Below are 18,188 nucleotides of genomic sequence, written 5' to 3' on the forward strand. Positions count from 1 at the left end.
AAAAATAAATAAAAATCTTAAAAAAAAAAAAGTGCACTCCTCTGCTTTAGGACTATAACAGATACACCCACTTCTAAATTTAGTACAAGTGGTTGTTGGTAAGCATTTTTAGGGCAGTGAGTCTGCCAAAAAGGTTTGAAGTTATTTTAATACTGTTTAACAGGGGCGCCTGGGTGGCTCAGGTGGTTAAGCATCTACCTTCGGCTCAGGTCATGATCCCAGGGTCCTGGGATCAAGCCCTGCATCAGCTCCCTACTCAGAGGGGAGTCTGCTTCTCCCTCTCCCTCTGCCCATCCCCCCCCACCTTGTTCATGCTTGCTGTGTCACTCTCTCAAATAAATAAATAAAATCTTTAAAAAAAAATACTGTTTAACACTGCTGCTGATACTCAAATCCTCTCGTTGACATTACTACCAATCTACTTTTTCTACTAGTAATACTGCATTTAAAATAGGTGAGCCTTTCTGGAGGAGGAGTAGCAAAGATGGAGAGTCTTTAGCATGTTATTTTCTTTAGTCCTCAGGAGGGAATGATGATGGAATGACTGTTTTAAATTTCTTTGTTTCTGTACCCAAGTAATAGCTATTTCCCTTATGAGGAGGGGGTTCTCCTTGTCAAGTGACAAACTGATTCACACGTGCCACAGAGATGATAGCTTCAACAGGATACAAACCATCTCTTCTCTCAGACCTTCTGTATCAGGCATAGAGAGACTTCCAGAACTTTCCATCTCTATGTAATCAGTAAAGCAAAAATCTGACCAGGTATCTGTATCATCTCTCCAGCTTCTGTCCTTACCCAAAACTGTATGAGAGGCAAACCTTGAAGTAGGGCCTATTGCCCCCAGAGAGCCCAAGATAAAGCCAACACTATGATTCCCATATTGTCTTATGTCAGTTTTTTTTTTCTTATGTCAGTTTTAAATGGATTTGAACCTATAGGAATGGAGAAAAAAAATTGGTGACACTCCAAATGTCCAATAGGCAGTGGTAGAATAATATTCCATTTTTATGAAACAACACAATCCAAAGTTTGTCAAGGGTTCACAGTTATAGGACCAACAGAATAACTGATCCTATGCTGTTTGGGGCCCCATAATGGAATACTGATGAGACACACAGATGTTTCCCATGGGTCACGGGGGAGCCAATACACAGTATGAAAAGACACTGACCTACTCAACAATGTATGCCAAGATACTATCCAAGTCTCTTGGAACATGAAGGGCACAGTTCTGTGTTTAGTAACTTGTCATGTTCCCCATGTTGCCCTGACTGCCCATTATAAGTGTTTTCTAGGTCTAAACCTTGAGCCAGGTAGGACTTCTGAGTAAATAAGTGAATGAGTCTAGATAGAAGCCTTTAAGGAAGAATTTGAAATAGATGCAGGGGGAAAAAAGAGGCAAACATGCAGAAAAGATACCACACTTGGGCTGCCTATTGCCTCTTAATTAGGATAAAGGATTTCATCATTTTTGGTATAATTAGGTTAAATATCCATAAGGCATTTGGTATTGGTGGAGTATTCAGTATCAATAGGAATGAAACCTAAAATTGAATAAACGAATTTTCTATATACAGCAGCTAATGTCATAGAACTTAAGTAACAGGCTCATCAATGATTTTATAAAATATTAATTATATAATAATGTACTTTACAGTCTTAATTTTTCTTTGATCATCTGAATGGTGGTCAAGATTCAGAGTAATTAATACACAAGGCTACAAGAGAAGAGTTGATTTGTGTCAGAAGAATAGACAATTCCCATTTTACATCAATATGTATTTACTGAGCACCCAGGAAGCACAAGATCTGACACATAAGCAGCTAAATTTAACAAGGCATAACCCATTAAATACAATAAGCAGCAATGAGAGGAGAAACAGTATGTTTTGACTGGGAAGATGAAGGAAAAATGGGATTTGAGTGGGACTAAGAAGGGTAACCAGGATTTCAACTGGAAGAGAAAGAGGATGGAAAAGTCTCTCCAGTATAATAAATGACCCCAGGGAAAGGGAAGGGAGCAGGAGTTCCCTGGCCTATTAAGAGAATGGTTAGCTAATTCTCAAGTGTGACCGGTCAGGTAATGGGCAGAGCTATGTGAGAGATGAGGCTCAAAATACCCAGATAGGGCCAAGCTGTCACAGAACCTTGAGTGCCTTCAAGAGTGCAGACTTTCTTTATTCAATATAAAATAGTTTCTTTAGTAGAAAACCGTGTCATCATCCTGTAGCTCGCTCTTCCAGTTAATGGATATTTAATCATGGTGTTATGGTTCAGCATGTTCCTAATAAACTATTTCTTAACCCTGAATATTAAAATTTGTTTCCCTGTGTTACGAACACTTTGTGATAACTGGCTGACCATAACTGAAAGGGATTTTGTTATCTACATCCACACTAGTCTTGTCTTTATGATTTATGGTCAAATCATAAAGTTAGCAAATAGTCCTAAAAAACTTGAAGGTTACATTTCTTACAGTCATCTGACCTAGTCCAATTATTTCAATATGGTTCTTAAAAAAAAAAATCTTAACCATACCAAAGGGACAGACTCCCTTATCATCTTCTTTAGGTGCAAAATTTTAAGTGGCTCTCACCACTACAACAGTCCACATTCATCGCAAAGATTCTTCCTATTTACAGTCTGATCCTGAGCTTCTCCAAACCTACCCGCTTCCTGATTTTATAAATGAATCAGGTGCAGGGTCGAATTTCAAATCCCTCCTTGAAATGTTAGCAAATTGTCCTGTAACCAGAAGTACACACTTAGAAATATATTCACAACCGTTATCTATTTATCAATACAAATGTGTTTTTACAAACGGACCTGGCTCTAAATGGGTCAGACCATGCCATATTGTCAATCTTGCCTCTCATCATTCTCTCCAACTTTTCTCCTGTACATCTAAAGGCAGAATTTTAGACTGGGGCCTTCCTGCATTCTTCCTCATTACATTACCCACTTTCAAAACCACATCTGCAGTGCTGTGAGTACTCTTGCCAAAGGCTTTCCTATTCCCCTTGCATTTGCTTCAAAATCCCTAAGCATCTTCTCTGATTCACAGCCTGGCAGTTTATCAACTGTATTATCTCCAGCGGTATTGTAGTAAAAACAGCTTACTTTTCTCTCCTGCCTCTCCCTCTCCTCTCTTCCCATAGCACCTCCAAGTCTCCGAAAGCAACTTTGTGCATCTAAGATACCTATATCACTTATTTTACTCAGAATTTCACTTACATCTTTAGCAGGCTGTCACGTTAATGTTTCTGTCTCCATCAAACCCTCTCTGGGCTTCTGTTACTGACTTTCTGGGGTTTTCTTGTACAATTTATCCAGCCTCCCATGAACCAGAATTTTTGGGAAGTGGTACTTCTGCAAATGAACCTCTATGGAAACACGCTCATAATAAATGACTTCAGAGAACTGCAGGATTCTGAGGTGCCTCAGAATAAACATGCAGCTATGTCCCAGGAACTTCGACAGTGAAATGAATTTCATTGTAAGGATTTTCTGGAAAGTCAGTCATTCTATTAGCAAAGCAGACTCCACACTAAAGTCCACTTGCATATCTATCTTTGGGAGCCTCAGCTGGGGACAAGGTTTGAGTGGCCTAAGTGCTTCGGTGTCCTATGCAGAGTTGCTTTGTTGCAAAATCTTCTAGGTACACAAGTGTATGCTCTATTAGAAAGGAATCTTAGGGCACCTGGGTGGCTCAGTCAATTAAGCATCTAAGCACCTGCCTTTGGCTCAGGTCATGATACAAAGATCCTGGGATCAAGTCCCAAATCGGCCTCTCTGCTTGGCCAGGAGTCTACTACTCCTTCTCCCTCTACCCCTACCTCCTGCTCATGTGCTAATTAATTAATGTATTAATTAATTCTTTAAAAATTAAAAGGAGGGATCCCTGGGTGGCGCAACGGTTTGGCGCCTGCCTTTGGCCCAGGGCGCGATCCTGGGGACCCAGGATCGAGTCCCACATCGGGCTCCCGGTGCATGGAGCCTGCTTCTCTCTCTGCCTGTGTCTCTGTCTCTCTCTCTCTCTCTCTCTGTAACTATCATAAATAAATAAAAATTTAAAAAAAAATAAAAATAAAAAATAAAATAAAAATTAAAAGGAATATTAATGTATTCATTCATTAGGAAACTTCCAAGAACTATATAGTCAGCTCTGTGCTAAATGTTGGTTAAACCTAGGTAGGCAGCCATAGCCTACAGGAAGCAGGCAAGGAAACTGTCAGCTGTAGCATGGGACGACCGGGACTGGAGTAGTGTTTGGGGAGTGTCTTGGAGCACAGAGGACTGTAGTGTTCACCCAGCCCTCTCTGAGATCAGAGTAGGGCTTCTTGGACTTTAAATGTAAGAAAAAAAAAAAAAAAAAAAAAGAAGGTACATTGTCATAAACTGCAAACTCATTAAAGAGCCCCCTCATTGTGGTTTGAAAATAAACACTGGAAAGATGAGTTAATATATTGCTCTAGACATAAAAAAAAAAAAAAAAAAAAAAAAACACACACACTGAGGGGACATGCAGAGGGTGATATCACCATTTCCTGAAATGCTGGAGGATTTTGAGCAAGGGCATCATACTAGGTTTGGAACAGATCCTAGATCCCAAGACCTACATTGCAGAGAATTGCAGCTGGGGAACAGATAGTGAGATGATGAGTCAAGAAAACCCCTGGCTAACTCCTTAACTCTGATTTTTCACTTAAAGAATTCAGAATTTAAAAAAATAAAAAAAAAAAACAGCTCCCTGCACATCTTTCATCTAAGAAAGAGATGAAACTAGAGACACAAACATTTTGCCACTTCTTAATAGAAGTTGTTGGTGGATTTGGGGGGGTGGGGTAGTTTCTTTTCTATTTATCTGATTTCCTCAAGAAAGGTTTCCCCTTGGCCCACCTCTCATTCTTCCCTGACTGCTGGTGAGCGAGAGAGAGGATCTGGACAGCGAGAGCGAGAGAGGATCTGGACAGCTCCTTCCTCACTTATACACTAGGGATCAGGAGAGACACAGGAAACACCCATTCTGGGCTGTTCCTATTGCCCTCCAGGGGGCAGAGGCAGCCCTATGTGGAGAAGCTCCAGGGGTAGCCTTGGTTCACTGTGAATAGGTGTACAAGTCTAATTTGGGGGCTCAATATTATGAACACTATTGTCAGGGATCCCTGGGTGGCTCAGGGGTTGGGTGTCTGCCTTTTGCTCAGGGCGTGATCCCAGGACCCGAAGACTGAGTCCCACATCGGGCTCCCTGCATGGAGCCTGGTTCTCCCCTTTGCCTAGGTCTCTGCCTCTCTCTCTGTGTCTCTCATGAATAAATAAATAAAATCTTTTTTAAAAAAATGAATACTATTGCCAAATATATAACCCATGTTCTCTGGTACCATTTTTATCAGTCCTCATATCGACATTTTGGTTTCCACTGCTTATTTGTCTCTCAACTGGTTCTGAATGCAGGTGGGGGAAAATGGTATTATTTTTAGGCTCTTCTCAAACCACAACAGTGATCATAAAAAATCAACATATTGGTCCCTAAGAGATCATCTCCGGCAGCCTGATAAGGCCAAGTTTCTTAACCTACAAAACAGAAGATCTGATCCTCAACCACATGGACAAAACACAAAGCCCGTGTGGAGGAGACAGAAATAGGGATTCAATCCACAGAAAAGCAGCAGGGAGACGAGAGAGAGTACTATCAGCATTCCAGCTTCTGGAGAAATGTATTCCTAAATTCCAACCACCTTTTTTAGGTTAGATGACACACATGGAAAGAGAAAGTTAGCAGACATGTCCAACCTCACCAGCGTATAACCAGCTCAGAAGGACCCTTCACTTGGGGATTAATGCTCTGTGGTCACCATCTGAACATTCTTAATAATTTCATCTTTGAATTTTGTCTTTTAAATGAGGTCTAAATGGGACACCAGAGCATGTACTGGGGCTTTGGAACCTTAGCTAATGTGTGGTTCCACCTCGCATGCACCCCCACCCCACCCTAGGATGAGTTCTCAGTTCTCCATTCTTCTGACCCCTGGGCCCTCACAGCCTTCTCTTTTCCACTCAGCAACAATTGCCTGTCCCCAGCAGGGTCCTGTGTACAGATATAGCAAGGGCTGGGGTTGAGAATGCATGCTCTGGGTTTTGCTGGTAATGTATGGCTATGTCATCCTCACCCCAAGCTGGCAGCACTTGGGTGGATTCCACAGGCGACCCAGGGAACTGGTAGGGAGACTACAGTCCCTTGGTTTGCCCATCTGTTGTGTATTGGGGTGCAGGGCTCAAGAGAAGGGGAGATACCTGGCTCAACTTCTCTGCCCCAGCCAGGTCACACTGCACTGGTCTGGGCCCACGGCAGTCAGTGGGCCAAGGGCACGTGCCAATTTAGTGGATGGACCTGGTTCCTCTGGGTATTTGCATGCACTCTAAGAGTATCCCCACAGCCAAGGGAAAATTACTTTATTTTTTAATTAATTAATTTTTTTGGGGGGGGCGGGGAGAGGAGAGGAGAGGGATAAAGATTGAAAAGGAGAGCGAATCCCAAGCAGACTTCATGCTCAGCGCAAAGCCTGTCACGGGGCTCAATCTCAGGACCCTGAGATCATGACCTGAGCCAAAACCAGTCAAGCACTTAACCAACTGAGCCACCCAGGCACCCTGGGGGTGAATTTAAATAACAAATAAAAAAACACTACAGGGAGGCCTGGGTGGCTTAATGGTTAAGCCTCTGCCTTTGGCTCAGGGCATAATCCTGGAGTTCCAGGATTGAGTCCCACATTGGACTTCCTGTATGGACCCTGTTTCTCCCTCTGCCTATGACTCTACTTCTGTGTCTCTCGTGAGTAAATAAATAAAATCTTAAAAAAAAAACACTACAAAAAGTTGAGAGAGAGATCACGAAAGAAAGGCAAAAGCTTTATATTTTATTTTTCTCTGGGCTCTGACAATTACATAGCCAGGCTTGCCAGCAGATTTTTCCTACTTGCAACCAAAGGAGTCCTAATTAAAACACAATAATGCCTTTTGCGTGCTCTGTATTTTGAATAATTCTTTTTAAGCCTTTCTCACATAATACCATTTTGTAAATAGCTACACTGGGTGGGAAGCATCTGTTCAAATCTTTTCCCCATACTAAATGGTGAGCTCTCCAGTGACCTTGTCTTATTTGCCTTTTGCTCTTTTGGTGCCCAGAACTATGCTCCAGACACAGAACTCCCCCTTAATGTATGTTTGTAAAAGAATGTCAATATTATTAGTCATTAAGACAAGAAATGTTCTAAAGGATCATCATATCTTATCCAGCCCTAGAAGACAAACAAGAGGGAAGGCCCTGTCAGTTACCTACTACCTGGCAGCTGCCCAAAGCCCACCTCAGGTCCAGGTTAATGTGGGAGTAGGAACGCAGATAAACACTCCCATAGACAACCTCGACTTGCATGTCAGATTGTGCAGTCAGATCTGAAACAGTGTGCTAGTGTGTTGTCCATTTAACCTCAAATTTTTAGCAACATACCTTATATAGTTTTAAAAGTTTTTAGTCTGTTTATCAAAAATATGGGCAATTTAAAAAATTATCGATTGCCATTGTACCATCTCTTCCCTTTTTGATTTCTTTACAATCTCTAGTTAGAAGAAAAACAGACCTTAAAAAAAAAAAAAAAAAAGACAGTTAAATGCTGAATAGCCAGGGAGCAGGGAGGAAAAGGAAGAAGGAGAAAGAGAAGAAAAATGGAAAAGATAAAGGAAGGGATCTAAAGACAGTAGCACTAATCAGGTTAAATTAAATTGGATTTAGCTATGTTTTATTCAAGATTTACCTGTGAGCTAGAACAATGCTATCAACCTCCCAGGGATACGGCGGGAACTAATGAAGTAACATATGTGGACATACTCAGCAAGCCATCTTGCACATATTGTGTGACGGTTGAAGCTGAACAGGTATTTACCATCCACATGAAAAAACAAAAAACAAAACAAAACAAAACAAAACAAATACCCACTTTCCCTGGACATTGGCCACCAGGAAAGCCCATGTGAAAGAACTCACACCAATTAGGATTGTTTGAGAAATTGCTGCCTTGTGTTTTGCCTGTGAATAGTAGTGTTAATGGTGTTTATTTCTAAGCAGATGTATTCAATTCTATGAACAATACCATGTCTTAGAAGAGCTTTTATACATTAAAAAAAAATAGTTCAAGTTGTCTAGTTATCCCTGTCCAACTCCTTCTATAAATGCTTAGTTACAGGTGGAAAAGTCAACTATGAAATATATGCCCTGAAACTGAGACACAAATTTCAGTACTTCAGTCAGAGGGCTGAGGTTCAAGCCTACTCATCAACTGCCTCCTCCTCCTCCCTCATTGTACCACTACTAATACTGTTTGTACATTTTATAGCATTTGATATTTTAAAACACATTGATATGTATCTATACACACATATATATGCAAAGAATTGAAATATATATCAATGCAAAGAACTGATGTATACACATACACACAAAAGAATACACACATTCTTTTAAGAATTCTTTGCAATCATACAGTTGGAAAAACGCGGTGCTGATGTTAACCCAATTTTACTATGTAAAAATACAGAAGTTACAACTCACTAGCAAGGAAATCTTGTCTAACCCCAAACTCTGTAACCTCATGGTCCAGTTCTTCAACTACACTGCACTTCTGCCCAGGTAACATTTATAAAACATGAGGTTCTCCCTATCTTATTGAAGTCTGCCCAAGTGACCATGAAAACCACTTTAAAGAAAATTATTGTCCTTGATTCATAACTTTCAGGGGAAGATGTATTTTCAGAGCCTGTGGACACCAGGAACATTATTTGAACTCATATTTTTATAATGAGACTTTCAAATTCCACAAAGGTGAGCCACTACTTATCACAATGGCAGGAGAGGGTTTGGCAAACACAAACTCACTGAACTAGTGCAATTAATATTATTTTATGAGGTAACATAATTCTGGGGAAAAAAAAAAGTATTGAAGTCAAATCCCTATGTGCTCCTCAGACTTACAGCATTAGCATGCAAACATCAGCAGTGGGCTTGATAATCCATGGAATTATATTAATATTTATGTATTTTTGTTTTACTTGGACGTATCTTAGCCTTCTTTTAAAAGCTGAGCACTAGCATTTTTATTTGTCTCAAGGAACTTAAAAACACACACACAATTACGATATGTGTAAATTCCCATTGTGAAAGATGCAAACATTGAATTCATTGAAGTCCATGTTCTTTGTCGCACACAGACGACCTCATAAACAATAAAATGAACAGTTTCCGTGTCTCAAGTCTCCATGCATACAGATATTTATAAATAATAAATCAGATGCGTGATGACGAGATAGGTATTGTCCTGTAGGGTTTTCTCAAAAATATGTTTTGGAAATCCTTCAAAGTGTGTGTATGCACACGCATATGTACATATATACACTTAGAGTTTTAAAGCACTGCATTCTATATCACAAAATGATATGCGAAATAAATCATTCCATTACCAACATATTTTGATTGTTTCTGGCTTTCAGTGAATATGAGCAATGTAGTAAAACACCACTGTACATGCATATTCCCCCCTCATGAGCATGTGCATTTCCTAGAATACATTTCAAAAGGCAAAATCAGTGGCATCAAAAGAATCCCTATATTACTCTTCGGATTTAAAAGTTCAAAGATTTTCTCAAATTGTAATTAAAAAGTTTCACTAATTTATACTGTCATGTAAACAAATAATCAACAAATTTGTTTATCCCAACCTCACCAACAGAGAATATGATCAATTTTTTTTTAAAAGATTTATTCATTTATTTGAGAGAGAGTGAGAGTGAGCAAGTGCAGTGGGGAGAGGTAGAGGGAGACAGAGAATCTCAAGCAGAATCAATCCTGAACATGAAACTCAACTTGGGGCTCTATTCCATGACCCCAATATCATGACCTGAGCCAAAAACCAAGAGCTGGACATTTAACTGACTGAGTCACCCAGGTACATGAAGAAGAAAGTCAATTTTTACAAATTCTCCCCTATCTAATCCAGGAACATGGGTCCTTGGTCATTGCCCATTATTTCTCTCTCTTCATCGGCTTATCATCTCCGCAGAAGAATACTGATAACATGCTGGGTGTCCTTGGGCAAGTTACTTAACCCTTCTTGGTCTTAGTTTTGTCACCTCTAAAACGGGGATGATAATTATAATAATACCCACCCTGAAGGACTATTCCCTGTTTTTTCATCCATTTTGCCTCTTTTTCTATGTAATGTCCCTTTCCTTTTGGTTAGTTCAGTAAGTTAACACGTATTTAATGAGCGCCTACAGTGTGCCAAGCATCATTCTAATTTCTGGGGACAGAGCAGGGAGTCAAAACCCAAGTGGTCTCTCTCAAAGTGCTGACAGCCCAGAAGCAAATACAGAAACGTACGTGACAACGATCTGTCATGTTGTGTTAGTGAGGAAAAAATAAAGTAGGGTATGAGGCTAAGACCTAACAGAGGTGCTGTGTTAGAGCTGGCCAAAGTTTCTGTGGTGAGGGGACACTTGCGTAGAGGTGTAGAGGAAGTAGGCATCCAGGCTGAGGCATCAGCAAGCACAAAGCCCTGGGATGGAATGTGGTTGGCGTGTTTGGGAATGTTGGTTGTAGAAGGAACAAGGGGGAGAGAAAAGAGGGCTGCCAGCTGAGAGGAGCCGACACCAGCTTCTGAATGCTCTCATAAGCCATAAGGAGCAATTTTGATTTTATGCTAAATGCAGATGGAAGCCAAGGCACTGACTCTCAATTGCTGACCTGCGCCCCCCACACAGAGAGACTCGAAGCTTCCTACCCACACGGATACCTCAAGTATGGCCATGGGCAGGGCCCACTTGCCCTCTGAGCAAATCTCACAGGGAACAAAAACCCACATCAGCAGTCACAGGGTCCCTCACAAACTCAGACCCAGAGGCAAAGCTCAACAGAGCCATAGAGCTGTGCAGCCACACCCCTGACCCAAATGTGTACCTTCTGCATCCAATCCAAAACGGAGATTTACGGCATTTTTCTTCTCTGATGCACAGCACCCTCAGCAGAGGACAGACCAGGAATGGAACCCTGGCCATGCTCAGCTACCACAGTGGTGACAAGGGTCTGCAACATGAGTGCCAGGAGCCCAGGCAGGGACAGCAAGCCTACCTCTGCAGATGGTTCCATTCCCCACGTAGCCTGGTTTGCAGGTGCAGCTGTGTCCCCGGACGGTGTTGGTGCAGATGGCATTCTCATCACAATTGTGTTGCCCGCTGCCACACTCATCATGCTCTGTTTGCAGGGGGAGAAAGAGAGAAAGACATCTTAAGTTGGCATCACAAGTGTTGGGAAAGTAAGTTGGGACTCGCCAAATAAGAATAACAGTGACTACCAGGTACGAGGATCTTATGATGCACCTGGCAGTTTCTGTGCCTGGTATGGTTGAAAATCTCAACAACTCTAAAAGATGGAGGTCATTATCCTCGCTTTGCATATAAAGAAATTAAAGAAATCATAGAAGTGAGTGTCTCATGCAAGTTACATGACTTTCATGTAAGTCTTGCATGTAAGTCTGCATGTAAGCCCTGCTCTAAGGGCACTGCTTTTTCCATGCCTTGCAAATTTCTGTAGAGGTTCCAAGGCTCCAAGACAACATTTCTCACCTGGAGACAATTTTGTTTCTCCTCCCCACCAGAAATATTTGACAATGTCTGACGATATCCTTGGTTATCATGGCTTGGGACACAGGTGCTACTGGAATCTAGTGGATACAGGCCAGGGATGCTGCTAAGCGTCTTACAGTGCACAGGAAAGCCCTGCACAAGGAAACATTAACAGCATGAAACACCAACAGTGCCTAGGCTGGGAAACCTTCCTCTGACGTTGAAGAAGGGAAAAGGAAACAATTCTACATGTGAGATTCCAGGGTTTCTTTAAAACTGAAGAGGAAGGCGCAGCTTATATTACCTGGCAAAGAAGCATTTACTAACAAGGAATTTCAAAGGAATTTCATTGGTCACAGGACATGCTGGCAAGCATGGGGTTGTGCCAAGTCCAAAAGGGAATTACTCTTAGGATCTCTCCTCAAGGGCCTTCTGTGGGGCCCTGAACTCTAGTTTTCCACGTAGCCCAAGGCCCAAGTTCACAGGGGGGTCAGCATTCAACCCCTGGGTTGATACCTGCTGGGTAGTTACATGGTTGTATATTTTCAAATAGCTGAGGCTTCCTTAACCCACAAGATGCTGGGGGATATAGATCCAACACTTTATAAAATGGATGGAGAGATTCCAAGTTAGAAATCAAGATTTCGCAGATAATACTACTTTCCTGTCATAATCAAGAAATTTAAACAGTCCTCTAAATGGCTACTCTGTAAAACAAATATCAGATGTTTAAGTCTTAAATTTTAAAAAGAAAATTCAAATAGGTTTATTCAAGTCACGAAACGTTATAAAACAGGAGTTGAAGTCCCAGCTAGAAACGTCCCCAAAATCACACAAACTGAACACTAAAAATTCAATGTAGTTTCTAAAGTGTACTGTTAGATCAATGTAGCAATCAATTGAAATATCATCTATCTTCTTTAATTTTTATTATAAATTTTCTAGCAGAGACCCAGTATGAGAAAGTTTAAGTTCTAGAAAGTAGAGCTGTTTTAGTCACTCATGTGCAATCAAAGTACAGCAAACACAAGCATATGACTCTTGATTTAACACTTGAGATTTTTCAAAAATTAAATAAAAATTCCTTTGGCCTTAAGACCAAACCACAGTCAGTGAGACATGTGCACAGGTTGGCAACTAGGGAGAAGAGAAGATTTATAGACTCACTTCCAGTCTGTGCTAATGTCATCTCCAGCACACTCCAGAACTAGTATAACCTGTAGATGTCCGATCACGTTTACAGACCCACAAGGCACCTAGTATACACAGGTACCATGGCAGAGGATGTCGGGCACACAAAAATGTCTGAGTACAGACTTCGACACCCAAGTTTTCAAACCTAAATTCATTTAATAATTATTAGAGTCTGCACTGGGAATACAAAGGTGAGTAGAGAAGGTCTCTGTTCACATGACCATTTTAATAGGGGCCACCAGATGTCAATATGCAACTAAGTGGAACACAAGGGAGAAGTGATAAGAGTTATAAGGAGGCGACCTTATATATTTTATCATACAAACAGAATACATTTTATAGTGAAAGGGGTTCTGCCAAAAATTACACTGGAATAACAGGCAGGACTCAATACCATATGCAACCTGGCACGTGTGGTCCTCCTAGACCGGAGGAATAAAGATAAAATGAAATAGCAGTCCATTGGAGGAAAGCAATTTCTGCTAAGAGGGAGAAAGGTCTTCTTACAAAAGGTAGTATTTGAACTGGTCTTTAAACAATGGTCATGGTTTTCTCAGTCAGAACTGCCCAGCAAGGGCACTACAGGTAAAAGAAAGGTATGGTTTTATGCAACATTCCAAACATCTGGTCCACCTGCACCTACCTGATAATTCTTTTTTTCTTTGTTTAGGTACAATTGATAAAACTAAGTTATTTAAAGTGTTGCTTTTTCATACGCACACATCGTGGAAGGCTTTCCCTCATCAAGTTAATTAACACATCCATCCTACTTGGTCTTATCTGCCAATTCTTTTTGAAGAAAACTTCTTCTCTGATGAGGTGGCCTGCAAAGTGGGAGTTCATTTCTACCTCTCTCCAGTTTGTCATTTTGTTTCCATGACTCAATATAGCGTCTCCCAACGTAACTGGAATATCTGTGCCCCTGCCTGGCTTCAGACACCACGTCCTGCCCATATTTTTGCCACGAAAGCCTTGCATATCTGCTCTCCATACCACGTAAATTTCACCATCTTGGAACTTTTACCAAATTTGGCATCTTTACCTCCTCGGAGGCAATCACATACATGGTGATATTCGCGAGCTTTATTATTAAATTCCCACTGCAGATTTGACCTATGTTGGACAGAAACAACCAAAGAAGAAATGGTCTCCTAAAACCATCAAATTCCCTCCCAGCTGTTGGGGATGCTGCAAAGGGGGCAGGACTAGCACTTGGAGAGGTGGCATGACACAGACTCTACAACGATGCAGCCTGAGTTAGATGACCCTGGGTTTGCCACTTATATCAGCTATGTGAACTTGAGGAAGTCATTTGGCCAATCTGCATCTTAGCTTCCTAAGGTGTAAAATGTGGATAATAATAGAACCTAGCTCCTGAGATTGTCATCAGGATTCCATTCATTACTATAGGTAAAATGCTTATAGCACACAGCAACTAGTACACGTTCTACCGTTGTAAGCTATTATTGTTATTACTATTACCACCACCACTGCAATTATTTGTGAGCAGACCTAATTGTTGGATAGTAGTTAAAATTGGTTAAGAAAACATTCTCTTGCCTTTATAGGGTGGTAGTCCAGGAAGAAAGGCTATGAACAGATAGGCTTTTGAAGATGATTAAATTAGAGCATCTCCTTGAAGACCCAAACACGTCTACATTTAATTACGGTCCCAAGAAACGAGGCTATAGATTGGAAAGGTGAAGGATGTGTGTGCACAATTGATGTATGACCTGAGTTTGATTACAGTATATTTGGAGTATCCAACCTCTCAAGATGGAAAATGATGATTGTGGTGCCATGCTGTTTCTCCACTGATGATAATAATTACTGGTATGCTGGCTAATACTTATTGGGCACTCACGAAGCACTGTCATTATCATATAGGTTCTTCCTCCTCCTGCTTCTCTTCCTTTTCTTTCTACAGAATGGCTCAGAAAGACTCTAACACTGTAATCAAATGTAATCAATAGCCATTATCAATTAACACCCTGTTTTCCTTAGTGGACTAATCAGGACCTGAACAAGCTACCTAAACAGTCATTTCAGCTGCAAATGCTCCATGTCTGGGGTCTGGTTGGCTTGTGGCTTTCCTTTGTCCAAAGTAATCTCTTACCTAGTTTATGGAGTTGTTACAATGACCCCACTGGGGGATGTCAAGCACATCTCATCAATCACATGTTATAGATGAAGAAACTGGGGTTTGAAGCTTGTAACAGGTCAAAGTACATAGATAATAAGTTGTATGTCGGGAACTCCACTCCCATGCATCCCGTCTCTTTTCCTGCATTCTTTCCACACCTCCATTTTACTGTATGATCCAAAGGAATTTCTAAAGTGTTGGCCATAGTGTAAGTACGTTTTTACTGTTTAGAGGAGAATCATCATAGATTTATAGGAAGTTGTGAAAGTAGTACAAAGAGTCCCTTATGCTTCACCCAGCTTCCTTCAATAGTGCCATCTTAAATAGCTGTAGTACAATATGAAAGCCATTGATATATCGTTAACTAGTCTAGAAAGAAACCTTATTCAGTTTACACCATGTTTAAAATATACATCCATTGTGGTAGGGGGTGGGGGTATATGTACGTAAGTGTATAGTTCTAAGCAGTATTATCCTGTGTATAAGTTCAGGTAACCACCACCACATTCATGCTAGGTCTTTTTGTTTATACCTATTCACCACTTCCCCAGACCCACATACCCCCAGTCCCTGTCCCTTGTCAGCTACTAACATGCTCTCATCTCCATAGGCTTGTCATTTAGAGAATGTAGTAGAAATAGAATTATACATATGGTAAGTAAATTTTGAGACTGACTTTTTTCACTAGACAAAATGCCCTTGGGTTCCAATCAGGTTGTCGTACGTGTCCCTAGTCCATTGCTTTTTGTTGTTCCGAAGTATTCCCTTGTATAAATGCATCACAGTTTGTTCAACATACACACACTGAAGGACACTTGGATCGTCTCCTATATTTTGCCATTATGAAAAAGTATCTATGAACATCTATGTGCAAGTTTTTATGTGAACATGTTTTTCATTACTCTGGAATAAATATGCAAGAGTATAAGTACAAGGTCATATGATAAATGCTGTACCACTTTATATACCAATCAGCAGCGTATAAGTTATCAAGTTTCTCCACATAATGGTCAGCATTTGATATTGCCACTTTCAAAATTTTAGCCATTCCATTGTGTGTGTAATTGATACTGCACTGTCTTTTTAATTTTAATTTTAATTTTAATAGGGTGGTATTTTGCCAATACTATTGATGCTTAACATCTTTCCACACACTCATTTTCCATCTTAGGCTTGTCTTTGGTGAAATATCTGTTCATGTCCTTTCCCTGCTTATAACTAGGTTTTTATTTTACTGTTGAGTTTTGAGAATTTTTCATATGTTCTAGATATTAGACCTTTATTATGTGGTTTATAAATATCTTCTCACAGACTATACCTTGTATTTTCATCTTCTTATTGGTCTTTGACATGCAAAAGGTTTTATTTTTGATGAAATTCAATTTATTTTTTTATTTTATGAATAGTGCTTTCAACATCTGAGAACTCTTTAACCCTAGGGCTTAAAGATTTTCTCCTATTTTTTTTTTACAGTTTTACATTTTAAGTCCAAAACTCATTTTGAGCTAATTTTTACATATGATGTGAAATTTTGGTTGAGCTCTTTTTCTTGGCCTATGCTTGTTTAATTGCTACAGTGCCAAATGTTGAGAAGGTTGCTTTTCCTCCATTAATTTGATTTTGTACCTTTGTCAAAAACCAACTGGTTATATACATGTTGATCTATTTCTAGATTCTTTATTCTGTTTCAATGATCTATGAGTCTATTCCTCTGTGAATACCATACTGTCTTGATTACTGGAAATATATAGAACGCCTTAGTATCAGATATAGTGATGTCCCCCACTTTATTATTCCTTTGTCAACTGGTTTATTCTAGTTTCTCTGTCATTCTACATAAATTTTAAATTATGCTTGTTCATTTCCATAAAGTATTGTTGAGATTTTAAGAGATTGTGTTAAACTTACATATCAGTTTGTGGAGAATTGACATTTTTATCACACCAAATCTGTCAATCCATGAACATAGTGTATCTACTATTTACTTATTCTTTGATTTCTTTCATTATTGTTTTGTAATTATCAGAATACAGAACCTGAACATTTTGTTAGATTTATAACTAGCATTTCATTTTGCCTTGAAGCAACTATATATGATACTATTATTTTGGTTTCTACGTGTTGGTTGCAATTATATAGGAATATAATTGATTTGTGTGTGTTGATATCATTGCCTATGACCTTGCAGAACTCATTTGTTTCTTCTATATTTTTTTGTAAATTCTTTACAATTTTCTACATAGACAATCATGTTGTCTATAAATGGAAATGGTTTTACTTCTTTCTTTCTGATCTCTACACTTTTTATTTCCTTTCGTTTTCATATTGTGCTAAGACCTCTAGTACTATGTTGCACAAAAGTGGTGAGAATGAACATCATTGGTTATCAATCTAAGAGAGAAAGCATTCACTCTATTATTAAATATAATGTTAGTTCTATTTCATAATACCTTGTAAATACTGGGTGGAGGTTCAGCTCCCTGGTGAGCTCCACTGACAATGAGTTTGGGAAAGGTAGAGTGTCTATTAGCCTTTTCTTGCACTGCCCTGTTCAGTCTCTAAGCTGCTGGGTGGGAGTGGAGGTCCAGGTTCATGCTCAACACCACTGACATTATACAGGGAGGGAATCAGCAGGTTCTCTCTACCAAGCAGGTTTCCCATTGCCAGATGGCTATGGTAGAGTGGGTATTTTCAAAAAGGTTTTCTGCTTGTTCTGTTAATCCCCCTTTTCCCTAGAAGAGGTAGAGCTGATTTTTCTTAAAGTTTTTATGGTATGTGCCTATTGGTGGTTTGGGGTTGCAGTCTTCTTGAACTAGGATGTATGAGATGCAAAAAAATAAAAAATAAAAAATAAATAAAATGGAGCTCCTTGTGAGCTCCTCAAGTCATAAAGTTCTGGTAGTTTCACTTTCCTTTCCCCTTTCAGAGTCTTCTTGGATATTTACTGTGTTATGTGTCCAAAGGTTTTCTTTATGTTATAGGAGAAAGGACAGGGAGAAATGGTGCTAGTCCATCTTGGTCAGAATCAAAAGTCTCCCATATATTCAATTTTTAAGAAATTAGTCACTTTCCTCCTCTGCTTCTTCTCTAAATAGCACTAATATCTGGCATTTTTCATGAGTAGCATTCATTGAGCATGTAACTATGAGCCAGACTCTATTCTAATGTGTTACAGCAT

General features: G+C 39.9%; 1 protein-coding gene across 2 annotated transcripts in view; it reads right to left on the reverse strand.

Moving 5' to 3' along the window:
* NELL1 (neural EGFL like 1) overlaps window positions 1-18,188 on the reverse strand; it is an 812,319-nt gene that overhangs the window by 318,113 nt on the left and 476,018 nt on the right. For both annotated transcript variants that reach the window (XM_077866205.1, XM_077866204.1), the window contains exon 14: window positions 11,180-11,302. In XM_077866205.1, coding sequence (XP_077722331.1) covers window positions 11,180-11,302 — 123 coding nt within the window. The remainder of the gene's footprint in view (window positions 1-11,179; window positions 11,303-18,188) is intronic.

The sequence above is a fragment of the Canis aureus genome, chromosome 23 (genome assembly GCF_053574225.1).
Source record: "Canis aureus isolate CA01 chromosome 23, VMU_Caureus_v.1.0, whole genome shotgun sequence".
NCBI classification, from domain to species: Eukaryota; Metazoa; Chordata; class Mammalia; order Carnivora; family Canidae; genus Canis; species Canis aureus.